The 26057-nt window shown below is 40.3% G+C and overlaps 1 protein-coding gene across 1 annotated transcript in view; it reads left to right on the top strand.

Annotated features, from left to right (window-relative positions):
• TKT (transketolase) overlaps nt 1–26057 on the top strand; it is a 326482-nt gene that overhangs the window by 174841 nt on the left and 125584 nt on the right. Inside the window, exons 7-8 of the mRNA XM_044078154.1 lie at nt 15369–15559; nt 20517–20681. Coding sequence (XP_043934089.1) covers nt 15369–15559; nt 20517–20681 — 356 coding nt within the window. The remainder of the gene's footprint in view (nt 1–15368; nt 15560–20516; nt 20682–26057) is intronic.

Here is a 26057-nt window from a genome sequence, read left to right as displayed (position 1 = left end):
TTTGGAGAAGTTTTTTGACGGTGGTTTCCCTAATGGGGGTGGGGGCGGGATGTAGATGTCTTGGGTGATTAGCTTGTGGTCAGATCTGACCAACGAGGAATTGACCTCTGGTGTGGAACACCGGTCGCCCATGTTGGTAATGACCAGGTGTACGATATTGCTGCCCCTGGTGGGGGTGTGGATAAGTTGATCCAAGGCATTGGAATTTATGAATTCCAAAAAACGTTGAGCAAGAGTTGGTATATGAGTAGTTTTCCCAGATAATGGTGGGGTAGTTGAAATCGCCCATTATTAGGGTGTTGGGTTGTACCCTAATATTTTCCAGTGTATCACGAAATGAGGAGTGGGAATCTTGGGGCATGGTGGGGGGATCTGTAGCAAGTTACAGTTTGGATTGTGGTCTTGCCCAGAGTTAGTTGCACTTGGATAATCTCGGATGCATTGCGCTGAGCAACTAGCCTGGAGGTGTGGATATCCTTAATGAATATGGACACACCTCCGCCTTTAGTGTTTCTGTCCAGGTTAGGTGGCCAAAAGGTATGGTATGAATTATAGCCTGGCAATACAGGGGTGCTCTCCGAAGCCTTGAACCAGGTCTCTGTTACTGCATAGATGTTGATGTTCTCCATTTTAAGGATTGCCTCGAGTGAATGCATTTTGAGGTTTAGGCTTGTAGCATTGAGTAGCATCACCCTCAGATTTTGCTTGCTTGTACCTGTTACGGTGGTGAGTTTGTCATTTGAACCTTGCCTAAAAAAAGGCACTATAGGGGTAGCAAGAGCCTTAGCCAGTATTCGGAATCCCAAGGGTGACAGGTGCAGGTCATCTATGGCAAAGCATCGTGGTCTGTCGATCATGTCATCCCAGGCAGATAGATACTGGATCCCCTTAGAATGACACCAGAAGCTTAGCCAATTGTTGAAGTCAGCCATTTTGTCCTTGTACTGTGATTTCATTCTGGGTGATGGCAGGATGCTACTCAGGGCTAGGGTCATACCTGCCTGGGCTACAAGATCGGAGAGCTCCTTCATGTCTCTTTTCATGTAGTCCAGAGAGGTACGTCTGAGGTCATTCACACCAACATGGACAATGACAGAGTCATATTTATACTTGCTGTGGAGTGACCTGAGTGCATGCGTTATGTGGCGGATTCTGGCACCCGACAGGCAGCTGACAGTAACTTTCTCCTTGTTTAGCCTGGTGAGTGGAACATCAGTGTGCCTGACTATAGAGTAGAGTGTTGGGTATGTTGTTATGCCTTATGGGCTGTGGTTGAGTGGCACACTGAGGTTGTGGGCTATGTGTCATTTGGGTTGTGTTGGGGGGTAGAGGTTGGTTGGTTTTCTGGTTTGGAGGTCTCTGTTGCTTGAGCAGATTTTTATTGAGACCCTCCACAAATGTAGGTGTGTGTTTTGTGTTGCTGTGTGTGTGTTTTGGTGTTGTAGGTTTTGAGGGACTATATGATGAGTGTGCTGTGGTGCAAGTGTTTACCTTCTCCTGTTGACTGTCTAGTCCAAGTCTTGGGTGAAAAGAGGTTTGCTTCCAGTTTGTCTATATAAGTGCATCTTTCACAGGTTATAGTGTTGGGTGGTAGGGGGAGAGGGTTGTCTGTGTACATGAGACAATTGCTACATTGCCCCAAAATGCCCAGATTCATCAGGTAGACAGGAGAAAACACCAGGAGCTGACCCTTAGAAATGCGTGGATAGGTGCTTATTTATTAAGTACTAAAAACTGTTTTCCTCTAGACAAGTGAGGAATGTTGAGTGCTGTAGTAATTTGTAGCTTATTTAGTGCTTACGAGTTCTGAACAAGTGCCGAGCTCAAAGAAACAGATTTGAGTGCTAAAACTAAAAGAAAATGGCTAGTTCTAATGGAAAATTTGAACAGCAGACTTTATGGCACTGGGAATAGTTTAGCCCTAGCTAAGTGGTAATCCATAAAGTGTATTTTCTTTTTAATATAACAGTAGCAAATGAGCAAACTGATTTAAACAAATTAACCAGTTAACCAATAAAAAGCTAAAAACTGAGCCCCGTTCCAGCAGTCTTCAATCAGACAAGTTCTAACTGCACACTCCTGCCACTAGGGTGCAGGGGAACCTTCTCCAAAAAAAGATGGTCTGGATTAGTGCTCAGGTTATACGAACAAAGCTAGATTCAGCAGGTCTGAATTTAGTCTGTGCTACAGCAAACAAGGTGTACCAATTTCGGAAAGAAACAGTTCAAATAAGCAGGCACAATAAGTCTTTAACCAGAAACACCCAGCTCAGAAGGGCAGAATCTACGCTTTCCTCCCACAAGAGTACAGACCACACCTTCTTAATGTAAAATAACTGGCCCAAAGCCCAAGTGTTTAAATCAGAACTAATACACTTTTAGAATAACAGACACTGAGCCTTCAGTCAGCAGTTCCCAACTTAAAAGGATGTAAGCTACCTGTCCTGCCACAACAGTGCAAACCACAAACAGAGCTTGCACACTGTGCAAGTGGAAATTGGAGGAACCAGACCCAAAACTGTGGGATGACACTGGTTAACTTCATAGCCTTAATCCTCCATGATGCAGTGTTGAAATGTGGTTGTACAACAAGTGCTAACCATAGCTACATGGTCAAGAAGTCTGCATCCTACTTCCTTCACCCAGTACCTACATTCACTTACTGATTTCTGATGAATGACAGAAAATTCACTGAAGAAATATAAAGAGCTAAATAATTTTAAGTTGTGATAATATAAGCCTGGAAAGAGCTAACTTTTGAACTCTGGCAAAAACATATGAATAATTATTTAAATTTACACTCATTATGGCTAACTTTCCCTTGTGAGAAATTTCTCTAAGTATGCATATGAAATCTTCCCTAAATGTCTTGTACTAAACTGAATACATTTGTAATTTTGGTAGACTTTCTGAGTATGTTAAGCTTTAAAGACCCCAAGCACATTTTGTGTAGTTCCTTTGAACGCAGTCAAGCCCTGTAACCTTTTGAGTGGTAGATGTGCAAAAGTTAGCATTGTATTTACTTAATAGTATAAGGTTTTGATGAAGGGATTTAAACTGCTTTTTGACTTGAATTAATTGAACTAATTATATTTAAAATTTTAGAATGTTTCCTTCCTGTTATGTAATTTAGAATGTTTCCTTCCCGTTATGTAATTTGTGTCCAGAGTAAGCGAACATTTAATTTGACTATGCTATACAGATCACCTCAGTTTAACTGGTATAAAATTCAGTCATTAGTGATATAAAGATTCTACTTCTGCTCTACAAATTGCATAACAGAACTTTGTTTAGTGCTAAACGTAAGACCAATATCTATTGTCCACTTGAGTTAATTATGTTGGTCAGCTGTAAATGTGCGTTGTTACCTATAACTGATTGTATGAAGACTTTAAACAAAGAAGGTCCTAACTCTGAGTCCTGGGGGACCAGCACTGAATAGACTTTGGCTTAGAGAGGCTTAGTTTAAACCCTACTTGAACAACAGGAAGTCCATCAAATAAAACATCTACTGACAATGGTGTAAAACTGAATAAGGCTATATAAGCATTAACTTAATAGATCCATATTGACAAATGTCACGTTTTTGATCACAAGAAGAGTGAATCGTTTTTAGAAGTAAGGAAGAAAATCATTTCCTGATCACTTATCAGTTAGTAGTTAGTAAACTGTTGAAGATGAAGTCATTCAGTAGTTAGTAAATTGGTGGCAATCCCTTCTTTTGTAACTGTCTGTAAAAGACTTCCAAATTGTTGTGCCAGTACTTCTGTGTTGCATTTGTTACTGTGTTTTAAAATGGTGTGTACCTTTAAAGTCTATTGTCACACTTTCTATAGCAAATATACAATCCTTTAATGATGGGAGTAATCACCTCACCACATACAGTATCTAATTTTTCCACATGTGAAGTAAAAAAGTATGTTATTTTTGGAATTAATTTTGTTGATATATATACAGCCCCTTGAAAATTAGTTAGAAACTGAAACCTGCCAACATGATATCACAAAAGACTTTACCTAGAATGCCTCACAACCTGCATTAATTTATACACTACTGTTTTCCATTGTAAGTGCTGCAATAGGGAATCAGATATTGTCTAGCAAGACAAGCCGTCAGCTATGTTTCACAGATGTAACACCCCACACTGAAAGCTAACAAGTGATGATCTATTAGTAAAAAAATAAAATAAGATGTATGGTGTTTTGATTACCCGTAATGATGTACTGGTGTATATAAATCATTGCCAGTAACTAAGTTGACATTCTTTTGTTGATCTATCAGAAAAATGAATGTATTTGAAACTAAAAAAAAATCAAAAAACATGTCATAATCCTTGTTATGTTTTTCAAACCATGTGCAGTTTTAACATCGGAAACACATACAAAAAGAATTAACTGCAAAATCCAGATGTGTGAGAATGTAATAACACAATTTAATTTTCCTTGATGTGACTTTCTACTAGTAACCAGGGTTTAATATGTGCAATGATTCATTTGATTCAGGCTTAAATAAATAGGTAACAGTACTGTAGGGTACACTAATCCCTAAGCACCATGACCGTTCTCTAAGGATGGCATGATTCAGCTACTCAGAAAAACAGTAAAATCATATATTTCATATCTAAAGGGCCAGAAAAAAAGAGACAAAGAGAAGAATAAAGAAAAACTGAACCAAAATTAATGAGTTTGAATGCTGTATCTGTGATCAGTTTCCTGTCTGGGCATAAGCAGTAATACTAGTTGGTGGTATGATGCTGTATCTGTGATCAATTTCCTGTCTGGGCATAAGCAGTAATACTAGTTGGTGGTATGATGCTGTATCTGTGATCAGTTTCCTGTCTGGACATAAGCAGTAATACAAGCTGGTGGTATGATGCTGTATCTCAGATCAGTTTCCTGTCTGGACATAAGCAGTAATACTAGTTGGTGTTATGATGCTGTATCTGTGATCAGTTTCCTGTCTGGGCATAAGCAGTAATACTAGTTGGTGGTATGATGCTGTATCTGTGATCAGTTTCCTGTCTGGGCATAAGCAGTAATACTAGTTGGTGGTATGATGCTGTATCTGTGATCAGTTTCCTGTCTGGGCATAAGCAGTAATACTAGTTGGTGGTATGATGCTGTATCTGTGATCAGTTTCCTGTCTGGGCATAAGCAGTAATACTAGTTGGTGGTATGATGCTGTATCTGTGATCAGTTTCCTGTCTGGGCATAAGCAGTAATACAAGCTGGTGGTATGATGCTGTATCTCAGATCAGTTTCCTGTCTGGACATAAGCAGTAATACTAGTTGGTGTTATGATGCTGTATCTGTGATCAGTTTCCTGTCTGGGCATAAGCAGTAATACTAGTTGGTGGTATGATGCTGTATATGTGATCAGTTTCCTGTCTGGGCATAAGCAGTAATACTAGTTGGTGGTATGATGCTGTATCTGTGATCAGTTTCCTGTCTGGGCATAAGCAGTAATACTAGTTGGTGGTATGATGCTGTATCTGTGATCAGTTTCCTGTCTGTGCATAAGCAGTAATACTAGTTGGTTGTATGATGCTGTATCTGTGATCAGTTTCCTGTCTGGGCATAAGCAGTAATTCTAGTCGGTGGTATATTTAATCAAATTCAGACCATAAAGCCGTTCAGTAGAAAGCACTAGAATTTCATATTGCAAAATATTATGGGCTGTATGCTTATTATTAAAAATGCAGAGTAGGTCAAAAGACAGAAACATAAAACAACAGTGGTGGTACACTGTTCCAAATCTGGGGAGCTGTAACCTCAGAACTAAAACAGCATTAAGGGGTTGGCAGTGTTGGGGGTCCTTGTACCTGGAATTTTGAATACTGATTGCATTAATTAACCTTACTGGATGTAATTTGTATCCATTAAATACACACTACATTTTGAGCACTGTAATCGTGTTTCTTTTGTTCAGTAGGTAAAAAAAAACATGGTTAGCAAAGGATGCAGAAATTCATAAAACCTTTTTACATTTGCCACAGTCAGCAGGTCCAGTAGTAAAGCATCACTGTCACCAGCTATTTCTGTAGCTGTGAGTTTTGAGTTCATCTTTGACAGCTTTGTAAAAGAGAAAACGGGAACAGGTTACCTTATGCAGTCTTTTAAAAGGAAGGGGTCTGATCTCGATTTGAACAGGCTGCCTGTTTTATTGTTTAGAAAAGCCCACCTAGGGTGTATGACACACTTAAAGGACTGCCATGAAGAGCAACGCAGAAGCCAAGTAACATCTATGCATAGCTTAATTTCTCATTTAGAATCAATTTTTGTTGTTAGCTCCAGACTTGCCTTGCAAAGCAGGATATAATGCTGTGAAAGTGTTCCTCTGCTTATCTTCCATGAGAGAGGGGCCTTGTTTTTTATTTTTATTTTTTGTTTTTAGAATTTCTTGGCTTCAGGTATCTTTGCATATCTGGAGGAAGTATGAATAGAATGTATCAAATAACTGTCCAGAAAAGGGAGAATACATTGGGATTCATCAAGACTGTTTGAAAAGTGGTAGAAATGCTGCAAACTAACTAGAAAAAATTACTTGAATTTTAACTCTGTCTTACACAAACCTGTTTATATTTGTACCTTAATGCAACATTTAACCCTGCAAATCCCTATTGCACTTTTTGGCTTCAGGAAACTTTGTAGAAAGGGAAATTATATAAATGGATTGCTTTAATTAATCTTCCATCAGAAACAAATGTCTAATCCATGTCTGAACAACTTTGTCTGTACTTTCCTGAGGGTCTGATTGTGACAGCGAAGAAGCATTTTAGGTTACCTGTAAGAAACAGTTGAAGAAGGTGTTAAAAAACAATAGTCACAATTGACATTTTTTGCAAAGTATAGATATATACATATATATATGTGTGTGTGTGTGTGTGTGTGTATGTATTATGTATTATATGACAATATTATTATAATATATACTTGCTGCGGTTCTTTTGCATGTCATTGTTATTACGTAAATCATAGCAGTCAGGCTTTAGGTAGGTCTGGCTCACTGCAGGCTGTTTTCAGAATACTGCATGATCAGTGTCACAGTAACAGTAGCTGCAGTGAAATTATCTTACATTTATGTATAGGCTTCCTCATCATTTCTTTGGAGTGATCTTTGGCTCGCACACCCACCAGCTTTACATATTTTGTCATAAAAAAGTTGTATTACTTTCTGTCAGTCTAGTATCAGCAGATGCTTGTTACATTCATGTTAGCCTAACACAGACTACTGCAGTGTTAAAAGAAACAGTATGCTATATGGGAGACTGGCATAAAGGATCAGTACAAGACGGAAGAAGCATTGGATTTATTCCAGTAAGGATACGGAAGCAGCATGGCAGACATATGGTCAGGGAAGCAGAAAATCAAAGATGAATGGAAAGAAAGAAAGATTACTGGGTAAAGTGAGAACTGCGAGAGGAGAAAGAGGCTGTGTATAGGCTTATAATGTGTCTCAATTAATTTTTGGGGAGGTCAAAGATAATGTTACCAGCAAGACAGTCTAGAGGAGTTTAGTTGTGCTACCTCAAAAATGCCTCATTGAATAAAGTTGAATTTCAAGCAGGGCAGCTTTCAGCATTTAGGGCTGTACATCGAAGGATGTACAGAGGCCAGGCACTTACCAAATTAAGTCAATTTACAGTTTATTCATATTTGGGCTATAATGGGTACAGAACAGTTACAGACTACATTGCTTAGATGTATGTATAAACCTCAGTGACGGAAGACCCTTAAGATTTTAGCAATAATCCACAACTAGATGCGGGTAACACTGGATTTATCTACAGTTAGCATGGTTTGATAAAGCAGGGGAAATCTCAAGTGATTAAACAAAGGCAACCATGAGTAAATCCTACATTACCCACACACAGAAATGGATTGTTGCTGTTTACAATGACCTTGTTTAAAAAAATTTCTCCCATTTTCTAAATAATGTAATAGTGTATGAGGACTGTGGTGCTCTTCTGCCATCAGCAGTTAGCCTTGTGCATCTAAGACATGTGCTGCGTATGCACTAAGCTTATACTTGTCAATGCCTGCACAGCAGTTTGAAGTTTCTGCTGTTTTTTTTCCCCTCTGCAAGATAATGGTCTCTTCAAGGCAGGGTCTGCATATGTGTATAGTTGTTTGTAGGGGTGCGTCCACTGTTGAGAACCATTAGCTATTTTTTTTCCGTTAACTATAATTTTATGTTTGTGTGATAGGAGTCCATTAAAGCACCATTTGTGTATAGTCTAGATGTGTTTGTAGGGGCACTGCGGCTACTGAGAGCCTTTGAGTTTTTTTTTTTTTTTTTTGTTAATGGAGTTGTATAAATGCATTGTAAAATAATACAAAGTATAACCCTCTAGTGTTTGGCATTGTTTGCTGAGGGAAATACTGACTGCTTTAGCAGAACATAAAAAAACGCAGAATTATTTTTTTATGTCAAAAGAGTCTGTAAGTGTATTACTGTTTACATGAGGATGTTGCAGACTTCCAGACTCCTGGGAATTGTTTTTCTTTTTAACAGTATCTGATTGTAGAGATTTGAAGACAAATTTGGTTACTGCTGTGTTTGTTTTTAAATATCTGTATTGAGCTGAGCTTCTCATTGGGTATGCAGGATTTATAATGAGCACGGTAATTGTTCTACAAAATCAGTGCGCATATTTTTGAATAGTAAATATTTTTTAATGTATACTTATTATTATTTTGTATTTATCTATGAGTATTCTCTTATTTTTCCCACACTATATATTATTTTTAGAGTAGCAACTAGTTGGTTATGTTGATTCATGGGTGGTGCTGAGGAGAGCATATTCCATTTTTCTGTTGGAACTAACCATTACATTTATGAAGACATTTAAGTAATTTATAAAATGAATTATTTGGAAACATCTAAGAAATGTACTGAAACAATAGCTTTAAGGCCAGTGTGGCAGTTGAGGAAACCCAAACAAAATGTATTTATTGGCTTAAGGTTACATTACACTCCAAGAAAAAAAAAAAAAAAAAACTCATACTAAATGTTAATCATTAGCGGACCGGAGTTCCACTTTGGCGACCCCTAACCGGGAAAAAGCCGAAAGACACAACAACTAAATGTTAAATACTTACACAAAAAAATTAACAAAAAACGTTAGATCAAACAAAATTAAATTTGTAGCTTACAGTAAGAGGACAGATTTGTTCACAGCTGTGAAAATGCATTCAACCCTTAGGCTGTGAATTGACAGAGTGAAAAGGGTATCTTCAAAAATGGCACCCCATTGATTCCAGAGGAATGCATACTGTAGTCACCTAAAAAAGTACTTATGGCAACACTGTGACATTTTGGTTTTGGAAGACATAAATTAAAGAAATATGAGCTTAATATAGTTTTATTTGGAGTGTCAAATCTGCAAACTAGACTTAAAGGAGGGAGTAACCAAGACTGCAGCCCTGCTCACGTAGAGTAGAAAACCAGTAGTATAATTTCTTAGTTATATGTGCCATTTTATTATTTGTTTTCAGGATTACAGCTGCATTATGATTCAGTGTTATTATAAGGTCATTATATGGTAATGTTTAGCTCAGTATAACCCTGTGTATTCTAAAATATCTAATAAAAACCTACATCACTACTAGTGCCCAAGGGCAGAGATTCTTTGACTTTGTTAATAAAAATGCAGTGGAACAATTAGTCACCCACCAGAGGAAAAAACATCTTGGATCTTATTCTTACTACTGTGGGGTCATCTTGCATAATCCCTTGTGTATATTTGCCATTTGTTAGGTCTGACCATTTGGCCTTCTCCTTTGAAATGAAATTGAAACAAAATACCCCTTCCATCCTAGGTGCCTTTAGAAATTTCTGTAAGACAAACTGCTTACTTGTACGTGATACAGTGGCAGTCTTCAAATCCCCAACAAACCATGCTAATGCCACTGAAGTAATGGAAATGTACACCACTACACTGTACCAGCATGTAAACAGCTGCATAGATGCAGCTGTACCCTGTAGAAACAAGCATAGGGCAAACCTCAGAAACAACCTCCTTTGTTGGAACCATAATATCAATAAGCTTTACAATAAAAGGAAGAGAATTCTGACCAGAAATGAGAAGACTGATTACCAGAATGATAGAACCCTTGTCACTGAAGTAAACAAACAACTTTGGAGCTTAATAAAGTCCACCAAAGCCAAGTTCTGAGGGTAAAATAGCCACCCAAGCCAAAGGTAATCACAAGGCCTTTTTTAATGTATGTAATCTGAAAAGCACAATGAAACAATGCTCTGAGCTGATTGTGAACAATGTTACTTACACTGAGGCTAAAGCTATAGCTAACCCACTGACCGACAAATTCAGCTCAAGCCTTACCCCTCTCTCCTCTCCATCAATCCCACAAGATTTATTTCTTAAAGCCAACTCACCTCCATCTATCACACAAGACTAAAATCCTACAAGTATAATCAAAAGCTAAAATTACGGCATTTATGGGTCCTGAAAGTATCCCTGGGTGCATTTTAAACAGCATAAAGCACAATTTAGCCATTCCCATAACAACACTTTTCAACCTCAGCCTCCATGCATGTTTTGTGCCAAGGAAATGGGGAACAATGATATGTTTGACAGACCTCGATGCTTTGCCAGAGATGGCCTGCATTGTCACCCCTGGGTTTGAAGATACTGGCTAAGGCTCTTGCCAACCCTGTAGTGCCGTTTTTTAGGCGATGTTCCAAAAACCAAATTACCACCGGAACAGCTATAAATAAATGCAATCTGAAGGTCATGCTGCTCAACCCTAGAAGTCTAAATCTCAAGATGTACTTGCTCGAAGCACTCCTCAAAGTGGAGAAAATCAACATTTGTGTTGTAACTGAGACCTGGTTTAAAGCAGTAGAAAGCACCCCTGCACTACCAGGCTATAACTCATTCCACACCTTTCAGTCCCAGAACATGGACCTAAGCTCCAAAGGCACTGGTGTCTCCATATTCATAAAGGATATGCACACTTCCAGACTAGTAGCCCAGCATAACGTATTTAAGATACTTTACGTGCAACCAACATTGGGTAAGACGATAATTCAGGTCGTAGCCTGCTATAGGTCCCCAACCATGTCCCAAGACTCTCACTCCATGTTCCTAAGCACCCTGGAAACTGTTAGGGTCCAACCCAACACTGTCATACTAGGTGACTTCAACTACCCCTCAATCAAATGGGAAAACTACTCATGCACCAATACACTGACCCAACGCTTCCTGGAATTCATCAATTCTACTGCCCTAGACCAGCTTATTCTTACCCCCACTAGAGGAAGCAACATTCTTGACTTTGTTATTACAAACATGGGCAACTGTTGCTCTACACCAATAGTCAATTCCTCCCTGGTTAGATCTGACCACAAACTAATCACCATGGAAATCCACATCTCATGCACACCCCTCCGCAAAGGTAACCACCATGAAAAACTTCTCCAGAGCTGACTTTGGGCTCCTAAAAACAGACTTGGCTAACTTCACGGCACCCATGTCAATGGAAAATAGATACATGACTGCCAAATCAACATAAATGCAATATATGAACACGTACATAAATGCATGGAACTAGCCATACCCAACAGAAACAAGAGACTCTCCTCCAAAAAAAGGAAGCCAGTCTGGTGGTCCCCTGCCATTAATAAACTCTACAACAGAAGGAAGAAACTGTTGCAGAAAAAGGTGAAGTCCCAAGACTGGAAAAAACTCCCTTATTAGCCTCAACAAAAAAGTTGAGATCCCTCATCAAAACATCTAAAGCCAGCTATGAAGGCAGAGTTGTGGCAGACACTAAAAACAACCACAAAATCTTCTATAGTTATATCAAGAATCTCCACAGCAATGCCCAGGTTTGCTCTGAGTTACTGCACAATGGTACCTCCTATACTGAGCCAAAAGATATTGCCAAGATACTAGCCGACAGATTCAATGCCAACTTTACCCCTCTCATCCCCCCAAAGGACCAATCAGAATACCAGAGGAATGCCAGGCATCCAGCATTACTGCAGCACAGGTTAAAGCTGCATTGTCCAGGGCCAAGAATACAGCTTCCATGGGACCCGACAATATCCCTGGATGTGTTCTACATGAATTACAAAGTGAACTGGCACCACATCTGTGTGCCCTGTTCAGTCACAGCCTCACCTCAAGCTTTGTCCCTACCAAATGGCCCACCGCTACAGTCATTCCTCTCCATAAAAGAGGGAGTGATTATAGACCCTGGGAATTATCACCCATTAGCCTGACGAGTCTGGTATGTAAGGCTATGGAGCACATCATCATGGACCTAATTAACAAGGATATAGGGGATCTCCAATCCCTATATCACACACAATTTTGTTTTGTGAAAGGTAGATCATACCTGCTCAGCCTCGTTGACTTCTTTGAGTCAGTCACCAGAGCTGTGGATAAGTGTAACGCAGTTCATACAGCCTACCTCAATCTGGCCAAGGCCTTTGACACCATTACCCACTCAGGAATTATTGAAAAACTCACCAAACTAGTCATCAACCCCTGTATCACTAGGTGGGTTGCAAACTGGTTCACAGATAGAACCCACAGTGTGAAAGTAGCGGACACCAAATCAGACTGCCAGCCAGTCACGAGTGGAGTCCCACAGGGATCGGTTCTGGATTCTCACCTGTTTGACATCCACTTCTCAGAAGTCCATGCCAACACAGAAGGATTCTGGCTGACTAAAGTTTGCAGATGACTGCAAGCTGGGAGCCATTATTAACTCCCCAAGTGATGTAGACATCCTACAGAAAGGCCTCACTAAGACCAATGACTAGTGTCAAAACCATGGCCTTAAGCTTAATGCCAGAAAATGCATTGTCATCCCCTTTGGGAAAAACTCAGTTCCCACTAATTACCACATCAATGGCAGCTCACTGAACACTGAAGGCGTTATAAGAGATCTAGGGACACAGGTTGACAGCAACCTGTCCTTCCACCACCACATTGCCACTGTGGTTAGAAAGTCCTTCTATGTGGCACATCTCACTACCAAGAGTTTTGCATCCAGGAAGAAAGAGGTCTTCATCTCTCTCTACTCTTCTCTCATTAGGCCAGTCATCGAGTATAATGCCCCATTTGGCATGTACCTCACTAGACACATCCAACAGCTGGAAAGGCCATAAAAGTATCTTATGAAGAGGATCCTAGGCCTTAAACACATGTCCTACATGGACACACTCAGAAAACTCCAGCTATTCTCTGTCTTATATCGTCTTGTAAGAGGCAGTCTCTGCTTGACTTCCAAAGCCATTTCTGACCCAGCTCTGTTAGAAATGCTGCATCTAAAAAAATCCAAATCCCTCCACACCACACGCTCCAGAGACCTCAACCTCATTACCACAATCAACAGAACATGCTGGCGGGACAGGTTCATAACCCAGAGACTGCCTATGTTCTGGAATAGACTTCCCATACATGTCAAGCAGAGCACGTCACTGGCCCTCTTCAAGAGAAATCTTGATGACTGGCTGGAAATAGAAAGTTCACCCCGGGGATCACTGCAGTGGCTCTGCTTGATAGAGGCACTGGGAACTAACGTTGGGCGGCACGATGCCTGGGCACTTCTATGGACTAGGCTTGTAAAGGCTCCAGGGCCATTATCCTAGTACATACTTATGAACCTATGGACCTATAAACAGTTATAGTCATTCCCCTGCATAAGGGAGGATTTTCCACAGACCCAGGCAATTACAGACCCATAAGTCTGAACAGTCTCATATGCAAAGACATGGAAAGACTTATTATGGAACTAATTAGAAAGGATGTAGAGAACCTGCAAATACTGGACCCATCTCAGTTTTGTATTTGTCAAGGGCAGGTCATGCTTATTCTACCTGATGGACTTTGAAAAGGTCACTAAAGCAATGGATGATGGTAAAACAATACTCACAACATACCTTAACCTAGCCAAGTCTTTTGACACAATCCCCCACTTGGGCAGGTCCAAAATGCTAAATAAACTGGGAATAACCCCCCATGTCACCTACTGCATTGCCAACTGTCTCATGGATAGGACACCGGAAATCAAAATAGGGGAAGTTTCCTCCACAAAGAGACCATTCAGCAGTGGAGTCTCTTAGGTTTGTGTGCTGGGACCTCTCCTGTTATGCATTTACTTTTCTGTAGTAAAAGCAAACAAAAAAATTCTCTGTCTGACTAAGTTTGCAGATGACTGCATGCTAGGAGCAGTCATTGAATCTCCAAATGACTTAGCCATCCTGTTGGAAAGTTTGTCTTAAATAATTGATGCCAAAATAAGGGAACTAAAACTAAATGCCAAAAATTGTATTATTGTATCCCTTGGGAAGTCATCTATCCCAGGAACCTACAGCCTTAACAGTACACCGCAGAGAGCTAACCCAGTTGTACAGGATTTAGGAACTTATGTGGACAGTGACTTAACTTTTGACCAACATGCATCCATTGTTGACTGGAAAAGCTCAACAAGACTCTGACACAACTTGCTGTGAGAGAAAGGTTAGTTTGCATTTTATTTCATGTATTTTGCATTACTTTATTGCCTTCTATTTTATATACTGTGATTTGTTTTCTTTACACTGTGTTTTACTTGTTTTCTTTTTTGAATTGCATAGTAAAACTTGGAAAGAGACCACAGCTGTGTTTCTTGTGAGTTACACAGAATTTTTCAACCCTCCTACCCTGTTGCTGTAGTGTTCTTAAACACAACTGTCTTTCTAGTTGCCTGCCCCATATGTTAATTTGACCATTTATCTCCTTCTCTCTCCCCTTTCTCTGGCTGTTGTGAGTAAGCACAAAATTATCATTTTGTGAAATCATTCCCCTTCAACTATTTAAATTTATTGGCCATCCCACTGTATTCCATAGAGCCAGAAAACTAAAGTGCCCACCTCCTTTCAATCTATCTTGCTCTTTTAAAATTTGTGGCTCTCCACTTAGACAGCTGAAACTTTAGTTACCCCCTTTTTCATATCTAAGTGCACACTGCAGTGTTTATAATATTAGCCCATGTCCTGTATGCTCTATATATTTGAAAGTGGTTTGCAACACGTTTTCACATGATATCCTGCTTGCCCATCTATTTATGGTACAGAGAGGATTAGTACAATGAATGCACCAGTTCACTGAAACAAACTGGTGAATTTTTTGATTTGCCATTTTCCTTGTGATTGCTAGGCAGAACTCACTTTATTTTAGAAGTTGTTTCCTTCATTCATATTTGTTGTTGGAGTTTTCCAGGCAGCAAGTGCACTAATGCATTTTGTAATAACAAATGTTCTGTTTTGTCCAGTTTGCACTAATGTGACTTTGTGTACAGTTGTGGTAGGTAACTGTATCATGTTTTTTGTTTGTGTTTCCATTATTGTTAGATATCAGTGATAAGGAATCATGGCACGGTAAGCCTCTTTCTAAAGACATAGCTGAGAAAGCCATCAAGAATCTTGAAAATGAAATCCAAAGTAATAAGAAACTTAAACCACAATATCCAGTTGAAGATGCACCCTCAGTGGATATTTGCAACATTACAATGGATCCGCCAACCTATAAATGTGGGGATAAGGTATCTTGTAGAATCTTGTGGTTATTGTAAATATACTGTTTCCATGTACAATCACCGGGACTGTAGACAACTATAAATGTGCAAATCTCAGAGTACCTACAACAGATATGTGCATCTGGTTACACATTTATATATGTATGTGTATGTATATATATATATATATATATATATATATATATATATATATATATATATATGGCTCTACTTCAGTAGATTGAATTAACAAAATACTGAAATTTAAATTATTGAGACAAAAAAGCTGAAAGTTCAAAACATTGAAAATGTAAAACAATAAACTCCATAACTCCAAAAAAACAGCTGCAGACATCACTGAACACGTACAACACCCTATACACTTCTCTGAAAACAAATATGAAAACATCTCTTCTAGATATCTAAAAAATTATGAATTAAACACTGTTTAAAGCAATCTGCATAAATCACCGTAAACCACACTTTGATTGAAATAAATAAAACTGTATTAGTATTTTAATTTACATGTTACGAGTTTAAATGTTTTCTTTTAGCTGCTGTACTGCCCCAGAACTTGGACCGAAGCTCCAAAGGCGGTGGTGTTTCCATATTCATAAAGGATGTACACACCTCCAGACTGGTAGCCCAACATAATGCATCTGAGATACTTCAGGTGCAGCCAACATTGGGTAAGACAGTGATTCAGGTCGTAGCCTGCTATAGGTCCCCAACCATGTCCCAAGACTCACACTCCACGTTCCTAAGCACCCTGGAGAATAGTAGGGACCAACCTAACACTTTCATACTGGGCGACTTCAACTACCCCTCCATTAACTGGGAAAACTACTCATGTACCAATTTACCTGCCCAACGCTTTCTGGAATTCATTAATTCCAATGCCCTGGACCAGCTCATTCTTACCCCCACTAAAGGTAGCAACATCCTTGACCTGGTCATTACTAACATGGGCGACCATTGCTCTACACCAGTAGTCAGTGCCCCCCTGGTTAGATCCGACCACAAACTAATTACCTTGGAAATCCACATCCCTGCCACACACACATCCCCCACAAAGGTAACCACCATGAAAAACTTCTCCAAAGCTAGTTTTAAGCTCCTAAAAACAGAGGTGGCTAACTTTACAGCACCCATGCAAATTGACAATAGTTGCAAGACCACCGAATCATACACCAGTGCACTGTATGAACACATACACAAATGCATAGATCTCACCATACCCACTAGAACCAAGACGCTCTCCTCAAAAAAAGGAACCCAATCTGGTGGTCCCCTGCCATAAACAAACTCTACGACAGAAGGAGGAGGAAACTGATGTGGGATAAGGTTAAGTCCCAAGACTGGATAAACTCCCTTATCAGCCACAACAAAATGTTGAGATCCCTCATCAAATCCTCTAAAGCTAGCTATGAAAACAAAATTGCAGCAGATAGTAAAGACAACCACAAAGCTTTCTATAGTTATGTAAAGAATCTCCACGGCAATACCCAGATTTGCTCTGAGCTACTGCCCAATGGTACCTATTATAAAGAGCCAATGGATATTGCCAATATACAGGCCGACAGATTCAATGCCAACGTTACCACCCCCCCAAAGGACCAATCATAATACCAGTAGATTGCCAGGCACCCAGTTTTACTGACTGCACAGGTTAAGATAGCACTGTCCAAGGCCAATAATATAGCTTCTATGGGACCTGACAATATCCCTGGCTGTGTTCTACATGAGCTACAAAGTGAACTGGTACCTCACCTGTGTACCCTGTTCAATCACAGCCTCACCTCAGGCTTTGTCACTACCGAATGGCGCACTGCTACAGTCATCCCTCTCCACAAAGGAAACGCGACTACAGACCCTGGGAACTATTGCCCCATTAGCCTGACGAGTCTGATAAGCAAGGATATGGAATGCATCATCATGGACCTAATAAACGAGGATATAGGAAATCTCCAAACTCTGGATCCTACACAGTTTGGTTTTGTGAAGGGTAGATCATGCCTGCTCAACTTGGTCGACTTCTTTGAGTCAGTCACCAGAGCTGTGGATGAAGGCAAGGTGGTTCATACAGCCTACCTTGATCTGGCCAAAGCCTTTGATACCATTCCCCACTCACGAATCACAGAAAAACTCACTAAGCTGAGCATCAACCCCTATATCACTAGGTGGGTTGCAAACTGGCTCACAGATAGAACCCACTGTGTGAAAGTAGCTGACTCCAAGTCAGACTACCGACCAGTCACAAGTAGAGTCCCACAGGGTTCGGTCCTGGGTCCTCTCCTGTTTGGTATCTACTTCTCTGAAGTCCAGGCCAACACAAAGGGACTCTGGCTGACAAAGTTTGCAGATGATTGCAAGTTGGGAGCTATTATTAACTCCCCAAATGATGTTGACATCCTACACTGAGACCAACGACTGGTGTCAGAACCATGGCCTTAAGTTCAGTGCCAAAAAAATGTGTCATCATCCCCCTTGGGAAGAACCTGGTTCCCTTGAATTACCACATTGATGGTAGTCCACCGAACACAGAAGGTGTTATAAGAGATCTGGGAACACAGGTTGACAGCAACCTCTCTTTTGACCACCACATTGCCACTGTGGTCAGAAAGTCCTTCTATGTGGCACATCTTATTGCTAAGGGTTTTGCATCCAGGAAGAAAGAGGTCATTGTCTCCCTCTACTCTTCCCTCATTAGGCCAATCATCGAGTACAATGCCTCATTTGTCATGTACCTCACTAGACACCTGCAACAACTGGAGAGGCCGCAAAAGTACCCCACAAAGAGGATCCTAGGCCTTAAACACTTGTCCTATATGGACAGACTCAAAAATCTCCAACTATTCTCTGTCTCATATCGCCTACTTAGAGGCGATCTCTGCTTGACTTACAAAGCCATGTCTGACCCAGCTCTGTTAGAAATGCTACAGCTAAAGAAATCCAAATCCCTCTGCACCACATGCTCCAGGGACCTCTACCTCATTAGCACAATCAACACAACATGCTGGAGGAACAGGTTCATAACCCAGAGACTGCCCATGCTATGGAATAGACTTTCCATACATGTCAAGCAGAGCATCTCACTGGCCCTCTTCAAGAGAAATCTTGATGAGTGGATGGGAAATAGAAAATTCTCCCTGGGGAAAAACTCCAGTGGCTCTACTCGACAGAGGCACAAGGAACTAAGGGTGGGTGGCACAATGCCAGGGTAATCCTATGGGCTAGGCTTGTAAAGGCTCCAGGGCCATTAGCCTAGTACACACCTATGAACCTGTATTGACAATTATCTCTTCCTATTTACTTACATTCCCAATATTTCTGAGTGTTAGAGCTGTTTTCAAAATCATGTGTTTATCCATCTCAAACAAAACTGCACTTTACTTTTTAAACTTAGTTTGTTGTATAGGAAATGGTGATATTGCCAGAAAAGTAATTTACTATCTACGGCCTTGGTTTTACATAACAGAAAATATTCGAGTGAGACTACTACATTACAAGTAACACCATACAGACTAAAGGAGTAATTACATAATTTTAAACTAATATTTTACATTTATAAGTACTTTTTTAATGTGTATGCAAGGGGGAAAGCCCCCCTGCACCCCCACCCCTCCAGCAAATTATATATACCAACTCCAAGATCACACTAAAGTGAAGAAAGGGTAGACTTCCTGATCCTGAGTACACCACAATCTGCACAGAAAAAATTGTTGTAATTCGGTCTTGTAAGTTGCAATTTTCTGCAGTTTCATTGTGCATTTTCATTCTTTTCATCTCAGTAATTTAACTTTCGTTATTTTGTTAATTCGATTTACTGAAGTAGATCCATATATATATATATATATATATACACACACCAGAAAACTTATAAGAAGATATGGACTAGAATTGTTTCTCTTTGTTTTGCTTAATCATACAATTATTTCCTGTTTTGCATTACTCAGTATATTTTGGGAGGCAGAAAAATAAATGAACATGGCTTCTGTTTGCTTAAGGGGATATTTAAGTGTGATCCCATTAACAATGTATTACAAAGCTTTAGAATATTTTCACAAAAATGGATTGCATTGTAACGTTAAAATGAATCATCTGATAGCCAATACTACTTTATCAGTTGTTGGATAGTCTCAACAGTATACTTTGGCCTTTACAACACGGCATCCAAATTCTTACGTAGATGCTTCATTCATGTTGAAGTGTGATAGGGCTACAGAAGGAGGTGTAATTGTCCTGTTGTGTGACTCACTGAGGATCATGAAACCACACAGCAGAAGATTAAACATTTTGGAGAAAAGTAATCCATGAGGGTATTAGTAACAAACAGAGCAGCAAACAGGAGGAGGAGGCAGTGTAGGTATTAATTATACTAGTAATGAACTGCATATTCCAGAATGGAGGGATAGTGGACAAAACAGATAAATTGTTAGGGTTACCCCCCCCCCCCCCACACACACACACACACACACACACACACACACAAAAGCTTCTGGAAGTATATGTGTATATGAAATTTTATATAAAATGTGTTTTAGTGATGTGTGTTTTAATCAGTTGTGTCAGTGTCCTTTTCTTTTTGATAAAATGTGATTAGATCAAAAATATGTGTGTGTATTGCATTTTATTTCCTGCAACTTTGCTTCTATTTTTGTCATATCACATTTGCATCCTTTAGTAGTTTACCTCTCAGAGCTTACTATTAATATTGTGTGCTGTTTATATCGTTTATATTCAGCACATGATGAATTATGCTCATACAGTGTTAACATTCTGTTGTGCTGTACTGTTTGTACTGTAATGTTGATTCTCTTATGCCACAGGATTATGACTGCCCAACAAATCATATAAGTATCACCACTTCACCATTTCTACTTGGTGAACAAGTACAAGTAAATATATTACCTAAAATGAGATCAGTTTCAGATATTATACAGTCTGTAAGTAATATCTAGTGTTCCTTTTTTAAATATTCCAGATAGCAACACGCAAGGCTTATGGGACAGCACTGGTAAAACTAGGTAACGCCAATGCCCGAGTAATTGCAATGGATGGAGACACCAAGAATTCTACCTTCTCAGAGTTGTTTAAGAAATCGCATCCAAAGCGTTACATTGAATGCTTCATTGCTGAACAAAATATGGTACTAATTTCAATGAGCTTATTAATTGAAATTGTTATATTTTAGACTGCTGTCATAAAAAAAGCATCATGTATTGCATGTTTACAGAGTTACCTCTGAACATCTGATCTGAAATGATTATATTAACAAATAATATAGTGTGGAAGCAAACTACCATGTGCTGAAAAATACTATACAGTATTACATTGCAGGCTGATAGCTGATTATTAATGTCTAGAAGAGACTAAAGTTGGCTGATTAATAAGAGTATTGGATCAGAAAGGGACTGTAGGTGTAGAAATATTTAGAATTATCTAAGTGTTTGACACAGTGTCATACAAAAGGTTCTTGAGCAAACTAGAGAGACCTGGATTGTGTCCTAGGGTAATGTGTGGGTAGAACACTGGTTAAACAGCAGGACACAGAGGGTCACAGTAACTGGAGACTGCTCTGAGGAAAGGAGAGAGACTTGCGGGGGTACCTCAATGCATCACTACTGAGGCCACTCCTTTACACTGTCCGATATTGTAGGAGACCTGGAAGGAAACATTTGTTTTTTCTTGTTTAAGACACAAAACAAAACAACAGGATACACAAAATACATAGAAGGAGGAGTGGGCTAATATATGTCAGGTGTAACTAAATACCCAAAATGCATAGGAGGGACGGAAACTAGGAAAGGAATGCAGAGTTTGAGGAAAGAAGCAACAAAAACAAATGAGGAAAAAGGACCCAGAAGTAAGCAAGCAATCATAATGATGAAATAGCAACAAAACTGTCTACTCTTAAGTACATGGGAAGGAACAAAAGACAGAATGTTGGGAGCCATACTGTTTCTCAAGGGCAAGGTAATCAGCAATCTGAATATCACCCCTGGAAGATCACCAGCTTCTTTTCATGGCAGTTAGATTTGGCAGAACAGTGAGACAGTGAGTGTTGCATTTTCTTCACTTTCCCCAAGTTCTCCATAATTGTGTGATCTCAGAGTTGGTGTGTGTGTGTGTGTGTGTGTGTGTGTGTGTGTGTGTGTGTGTGTGTGTGTGTGTGTGTGTGGGTGTGTGTGTGTGTGTGTGTGTGTCTGTGTGTGTGTGTCTGTATGTCTGTCGGTCTGTGTGTGTGTGTTGATGCACACTCTTTTAAAAAAATTAAAAGGTGTGGCAGAAAGAATGCACATCAGTACAGGATGGACAAATCCGAATAGCTGAAAGGTATTTATCAGTCTTACTCCAAGTGGCTGTCTGCAGTGGGTTTATACTTGCAAATACCTTTCCCATGCTCTGTTACATCCCTTATGAAGAGTTTTTAGGAAGGATAAGCCCTGCCTGGATCTTCTCAGCATTCTCATGCCTGGATTTGAAGCATGCTTTCTCCAGTCATCTTTTATGTTTTCTCTCTCTTCCTGGAGTGCGTTTGCTTCAGCTCCATTTTTGCAGCTACAGTGAATTGCTCTCCTGGGTTAGAGTCCAAGGCAAATCCGGTGGGAAGAGATGTTATCCAAGGTATGGCTCGTGGACTGCTTTCTTCTGTGTCTTCAAAGACCAAGAACTGGAAAAGGATTATTTCACTCCATCTCTTCTTTTCCTGCCATTAAGAAGTTGCAGAGGATCCACTTACTTATTCTCAGGATCCTCAAGACTAAGGTATTTGAGGTCATGGAGAAAAAGTACCTTATGAGAAACAGGGAAGGGAGTTCTACTTCTGATTCTTTCATATTCATAACACATTGGCTGGCTCACGGTAAATTTTAGTCTTCAAAAGTTTTGTATATTTGAGCTTTAGAGCATTTGTGCCACCGGTAGGCGATCATAACCCTTTTGTTAATAGTTTGCTGGATTATGTTATCTGTCATTAATGGATGCCTCCTACTTGCCTGCATGGTAGATGTGGGGAATTTATTTTACCTTGATGTACAAATACATACAGTACAGGATCCTACACTTTGGCTGTTACTTTATCGTTGAGATTTCTTTGGAGTCTTGTGGTATTTCTGCATGAATGAGTCACGTTTTGCCACACATCTCAAGTTTTAGTCATGGGAATATTTCAGCAAATTCTTCTATGGCTACAGGGCTTGAATATTTGCTCTGACAGGGAGAAGTTGTCTGTCTTTTCACATGTAACTCACAGACTCTGTCCTTTTTGTGGCCGCTCTGAAGTCAGTTACATACTGAACCTGTATTCCTTCAGTGCGACTGGGAGATAACTTTCTTTAATTCCTTCCAGCCAGTAGTTCAGGCCCAAACCATCCACTGTAAGGCTGGATATCTTGGTACTGGCTGGTTTCACAATCCTTCATACGAAGGGGCTGCAGGGTCATTCTTCCATTTTGGACATGCTGCTTTGTTACAGACCTGCTGCAGTTCTTTGTCTTGACAGCTAGGCTCCAAAAGCCAGAGACAAGTAATCTGATTTTGAGGGCTGTCTGCAGTGAGTAACTGTTATGATTTCATTTTCAGTTGTTGTCAGCTTGGCACATTTCTGGAACTGTTTCACTTCCTGCCCATATAAATGCCTGAACCTGCTAGTGGCGTATGGCATAACATTGCACATCAGACTAACAGGCACATTCAGCCTTTAAAGTTTATAGTTCTTTTCTGCTACTTATATGGTCTGGATCACAGTCGTAGTGTATGTTTTAGGAAATATTTCCTGAGGTTGGTATCTGTAATGCATTCCTGTGGTTGACAGATCACTAAGCAGGACTTGCATGTAGTCTTTACGACCTTGGAAGCCCAGGAGAAAGCATGTCTTGAAGCATTACTGCAAGCACTGTAGTACGTCAGCCAAGACACCTGAAGGAGTCATTACAAGAAACTCAAGACTTAAATCTTCTCAGCTAAGATGGCAGTAGAGAGTGCCCATTAGTGGGATGGCAGTGAGGTTCTTTACAGAATTCTGCCTATCACTGCCAATGCGACTCTACATCTATCTACCTAACATACAGGCTCCTGTATCAGGGCTACTATCCATTATTAGCCAGTTAACTAACAATCAGAAATAGCTGTTCTGTAATATCTGATGCACCTAGTTTGAAAATGGTATTAGGACCAGCCCACTTACCTGATTAATAAAGATTAATATTATGTAAGTCTTGGGTCAATGCTGAACTCTCAAGAGAAGAATTATGACCTGGTTTAAGGCTGTGGAGAACAGCCCAGCTATACCAGGTTACATTTCCTTCCACACGTTCAGACCACAAACTGAAGGCATGAGAACTAAAGGAGGTGGTGTCAATATTCATTAAAGATAAATACACCTCTAGATTGGTTAAACAGCATGATTCTCTTGAATGACTTCAGGTGCAATTGACTATAGGTAACACCGTTCTTTAGGTCATTGCCAGCTATAGGACCCCCTCCATGAATCGGGACATCCACTCAACCTACTTGGATTTTCTTGAGTCAATCAAGATACAACCAAACACCCTGGTTTTGGGTGACTTTAATTACCTGTCCACAGACTGGGTAAATTATATGTGCTCTAGCTCACTTGCCTGTTAATCCCAGTGCCCTAAACCAGCTGGTTGACACACCCACAAGGGGCTCAAACATCGTGGACCTGGTGCTCACCAACATGGGGGACTGCTGCACCACCCCCAGTGTGTGGCCATTCCTGGTGAGATCTGACCACAAATCAGTCTCTCTAGAAGTAACTGTAACACAAGACCCCCCCCCCCCCGCAAGTAACAACTAGACTAAAAAACTTCTCCAAGGCCAGTTACAACCTCTTACGTGACAGCATAAGTAGCTTCGTAGCCCCTCCTCCTACTGACGGAAAAGACACCTATGCTGAATTATACACCAATGCTTTATACAAGCACGTATACAGTTGTATTGACTCTGCCTTACCTGATAGAACCAAAACAAGATCTTCAAGGAAAAACAAACCTGCCTGGTGGACAACTGTCATTAAGAGGCTATACAACAGGAAAAAGAAATTGCTGTCTAAGAGTAGGAAGGAACAGTCTTGAAACTGGAAACATTCCCTCCTCAACTTAAACAAGCAAATAAGACTCCCAGTGAAGTCCTCCAAAGCTAACTATGAATCTTAATTAGCATCCCTAACTAAGGATAACCACAAGGCGTTTTTTAGTTACGTCCATAACCTTAAAGGTAAGGCCCAGATTTGCTCTAAACTCATAGTTAATGGTACTGCATATACAGAACCTGTGGATATAGCAAACCTACTGGCTGACAGGTTCAGTGAAAACTTCACTCCCCCGTCCCTGCCACATATACCCCAAAGCATTGCTAACACATGTCCCTGCCTAATATCTCTGAGGAGCAGGTCTTAAGTGCCCTATCCAAGGCCAAAAACACAGCCTCTATGGAACCAGACAACATCCTGGGCTGTATTCTACATGGGTTAAAACAGGAATTAGCATCACTGCAGTGGTGGTGCTGTGGTAGCGTTGTCGTCTCACAGTAAGACATTGTCCGGTTCGATTCTCAGCTAGAGCGTCTTCTGCGTGGAGACATGCGTGAATGGGCATACCTTCATTGAAGGTTGTGCGTCAGGGCTGGCAACTCGGTACGTAAAAATCTACTGCCAATCATTAACGGACCGGAGTTCCTCTGTGGCAACCCCTAACTGGGAAAAGCCGAAAGACACAACAACAACAACAACAACATTGAGCACGCTTTTCAATCACAGCCTAAACACTGGCTTCATCCCAGTGGAATGGTAAACAGCTACCTTCATCCTTTTGCACAAAGGGGGTGCATCCATGGCCCCCGGGAACTATAGACTCATTAGCCTGACCAGCCTTATGTGCAAGGCCATGGAATGAATCTTCATGGACCTTATTAACAAAGATATAGGAAATCTCCAAATGCTCAACCCCCACCCAGTTTGACTTTGCTAAGGAGAGATCATACCTGTTAAAGTTGATGGACTTCTTTGAGACAGTTACCAAAGCCCTAGACGAGGTCATATCTGTGCATACAGCCTACCTAGACTTAGCCAAGGCCTTTCACACAATCCCCCACTCAAACATCATTGATAAACTCACCCAGCTGGGTATCAACCCATATAGTGTCAGGTGGGTTGCAAAATGGCTCACTGATAGAACTCATACAGTCAAAATAAGGGACTTCAGCTCCTCCAGCAGACCCATAACCAGTGGTGTTCCACAGGGATCAGTTCTGGGGCCCCTACTGTTTGGAATCTACTTCTCTGAAGTGCAGGTGAAAACTAAAGGACTGTGGCTGGCAAAGTTTGCTAATGACTGAAAACTGGGAGCAATCATTGAAACTCCTAGCAATGTCAACATCCTGCAAGAAGATCTTACGCAGACTAATGACTTTTGCCAAAGTCGTGGTCTTAAACCTAATGAAAAAAAAGCATTATCATCTCCTTCAGCAAGGGTGAGGTTCCTGCAAACTACCACATCAATAG

This window comes from Protopterus annectens, chromosome 7.part0, assembly GCF_019279795.1.
Source record: "Protopterus annectens isolate FY-2018-M chromosome 7.part0, PAN1.0, whole genome shotgun sequence".
Lineage (NCBI taxonomy): Eukaryota > Metazoa > Chordata > Ceratodontiformes > Protopteridae > Protopterus > Protopterus annectens.
The sequence above is the reverse complement of the archived record's forward strand: the minus strand, read 5'-3'. Positions and strand labels throughout refer to the sequence as shown.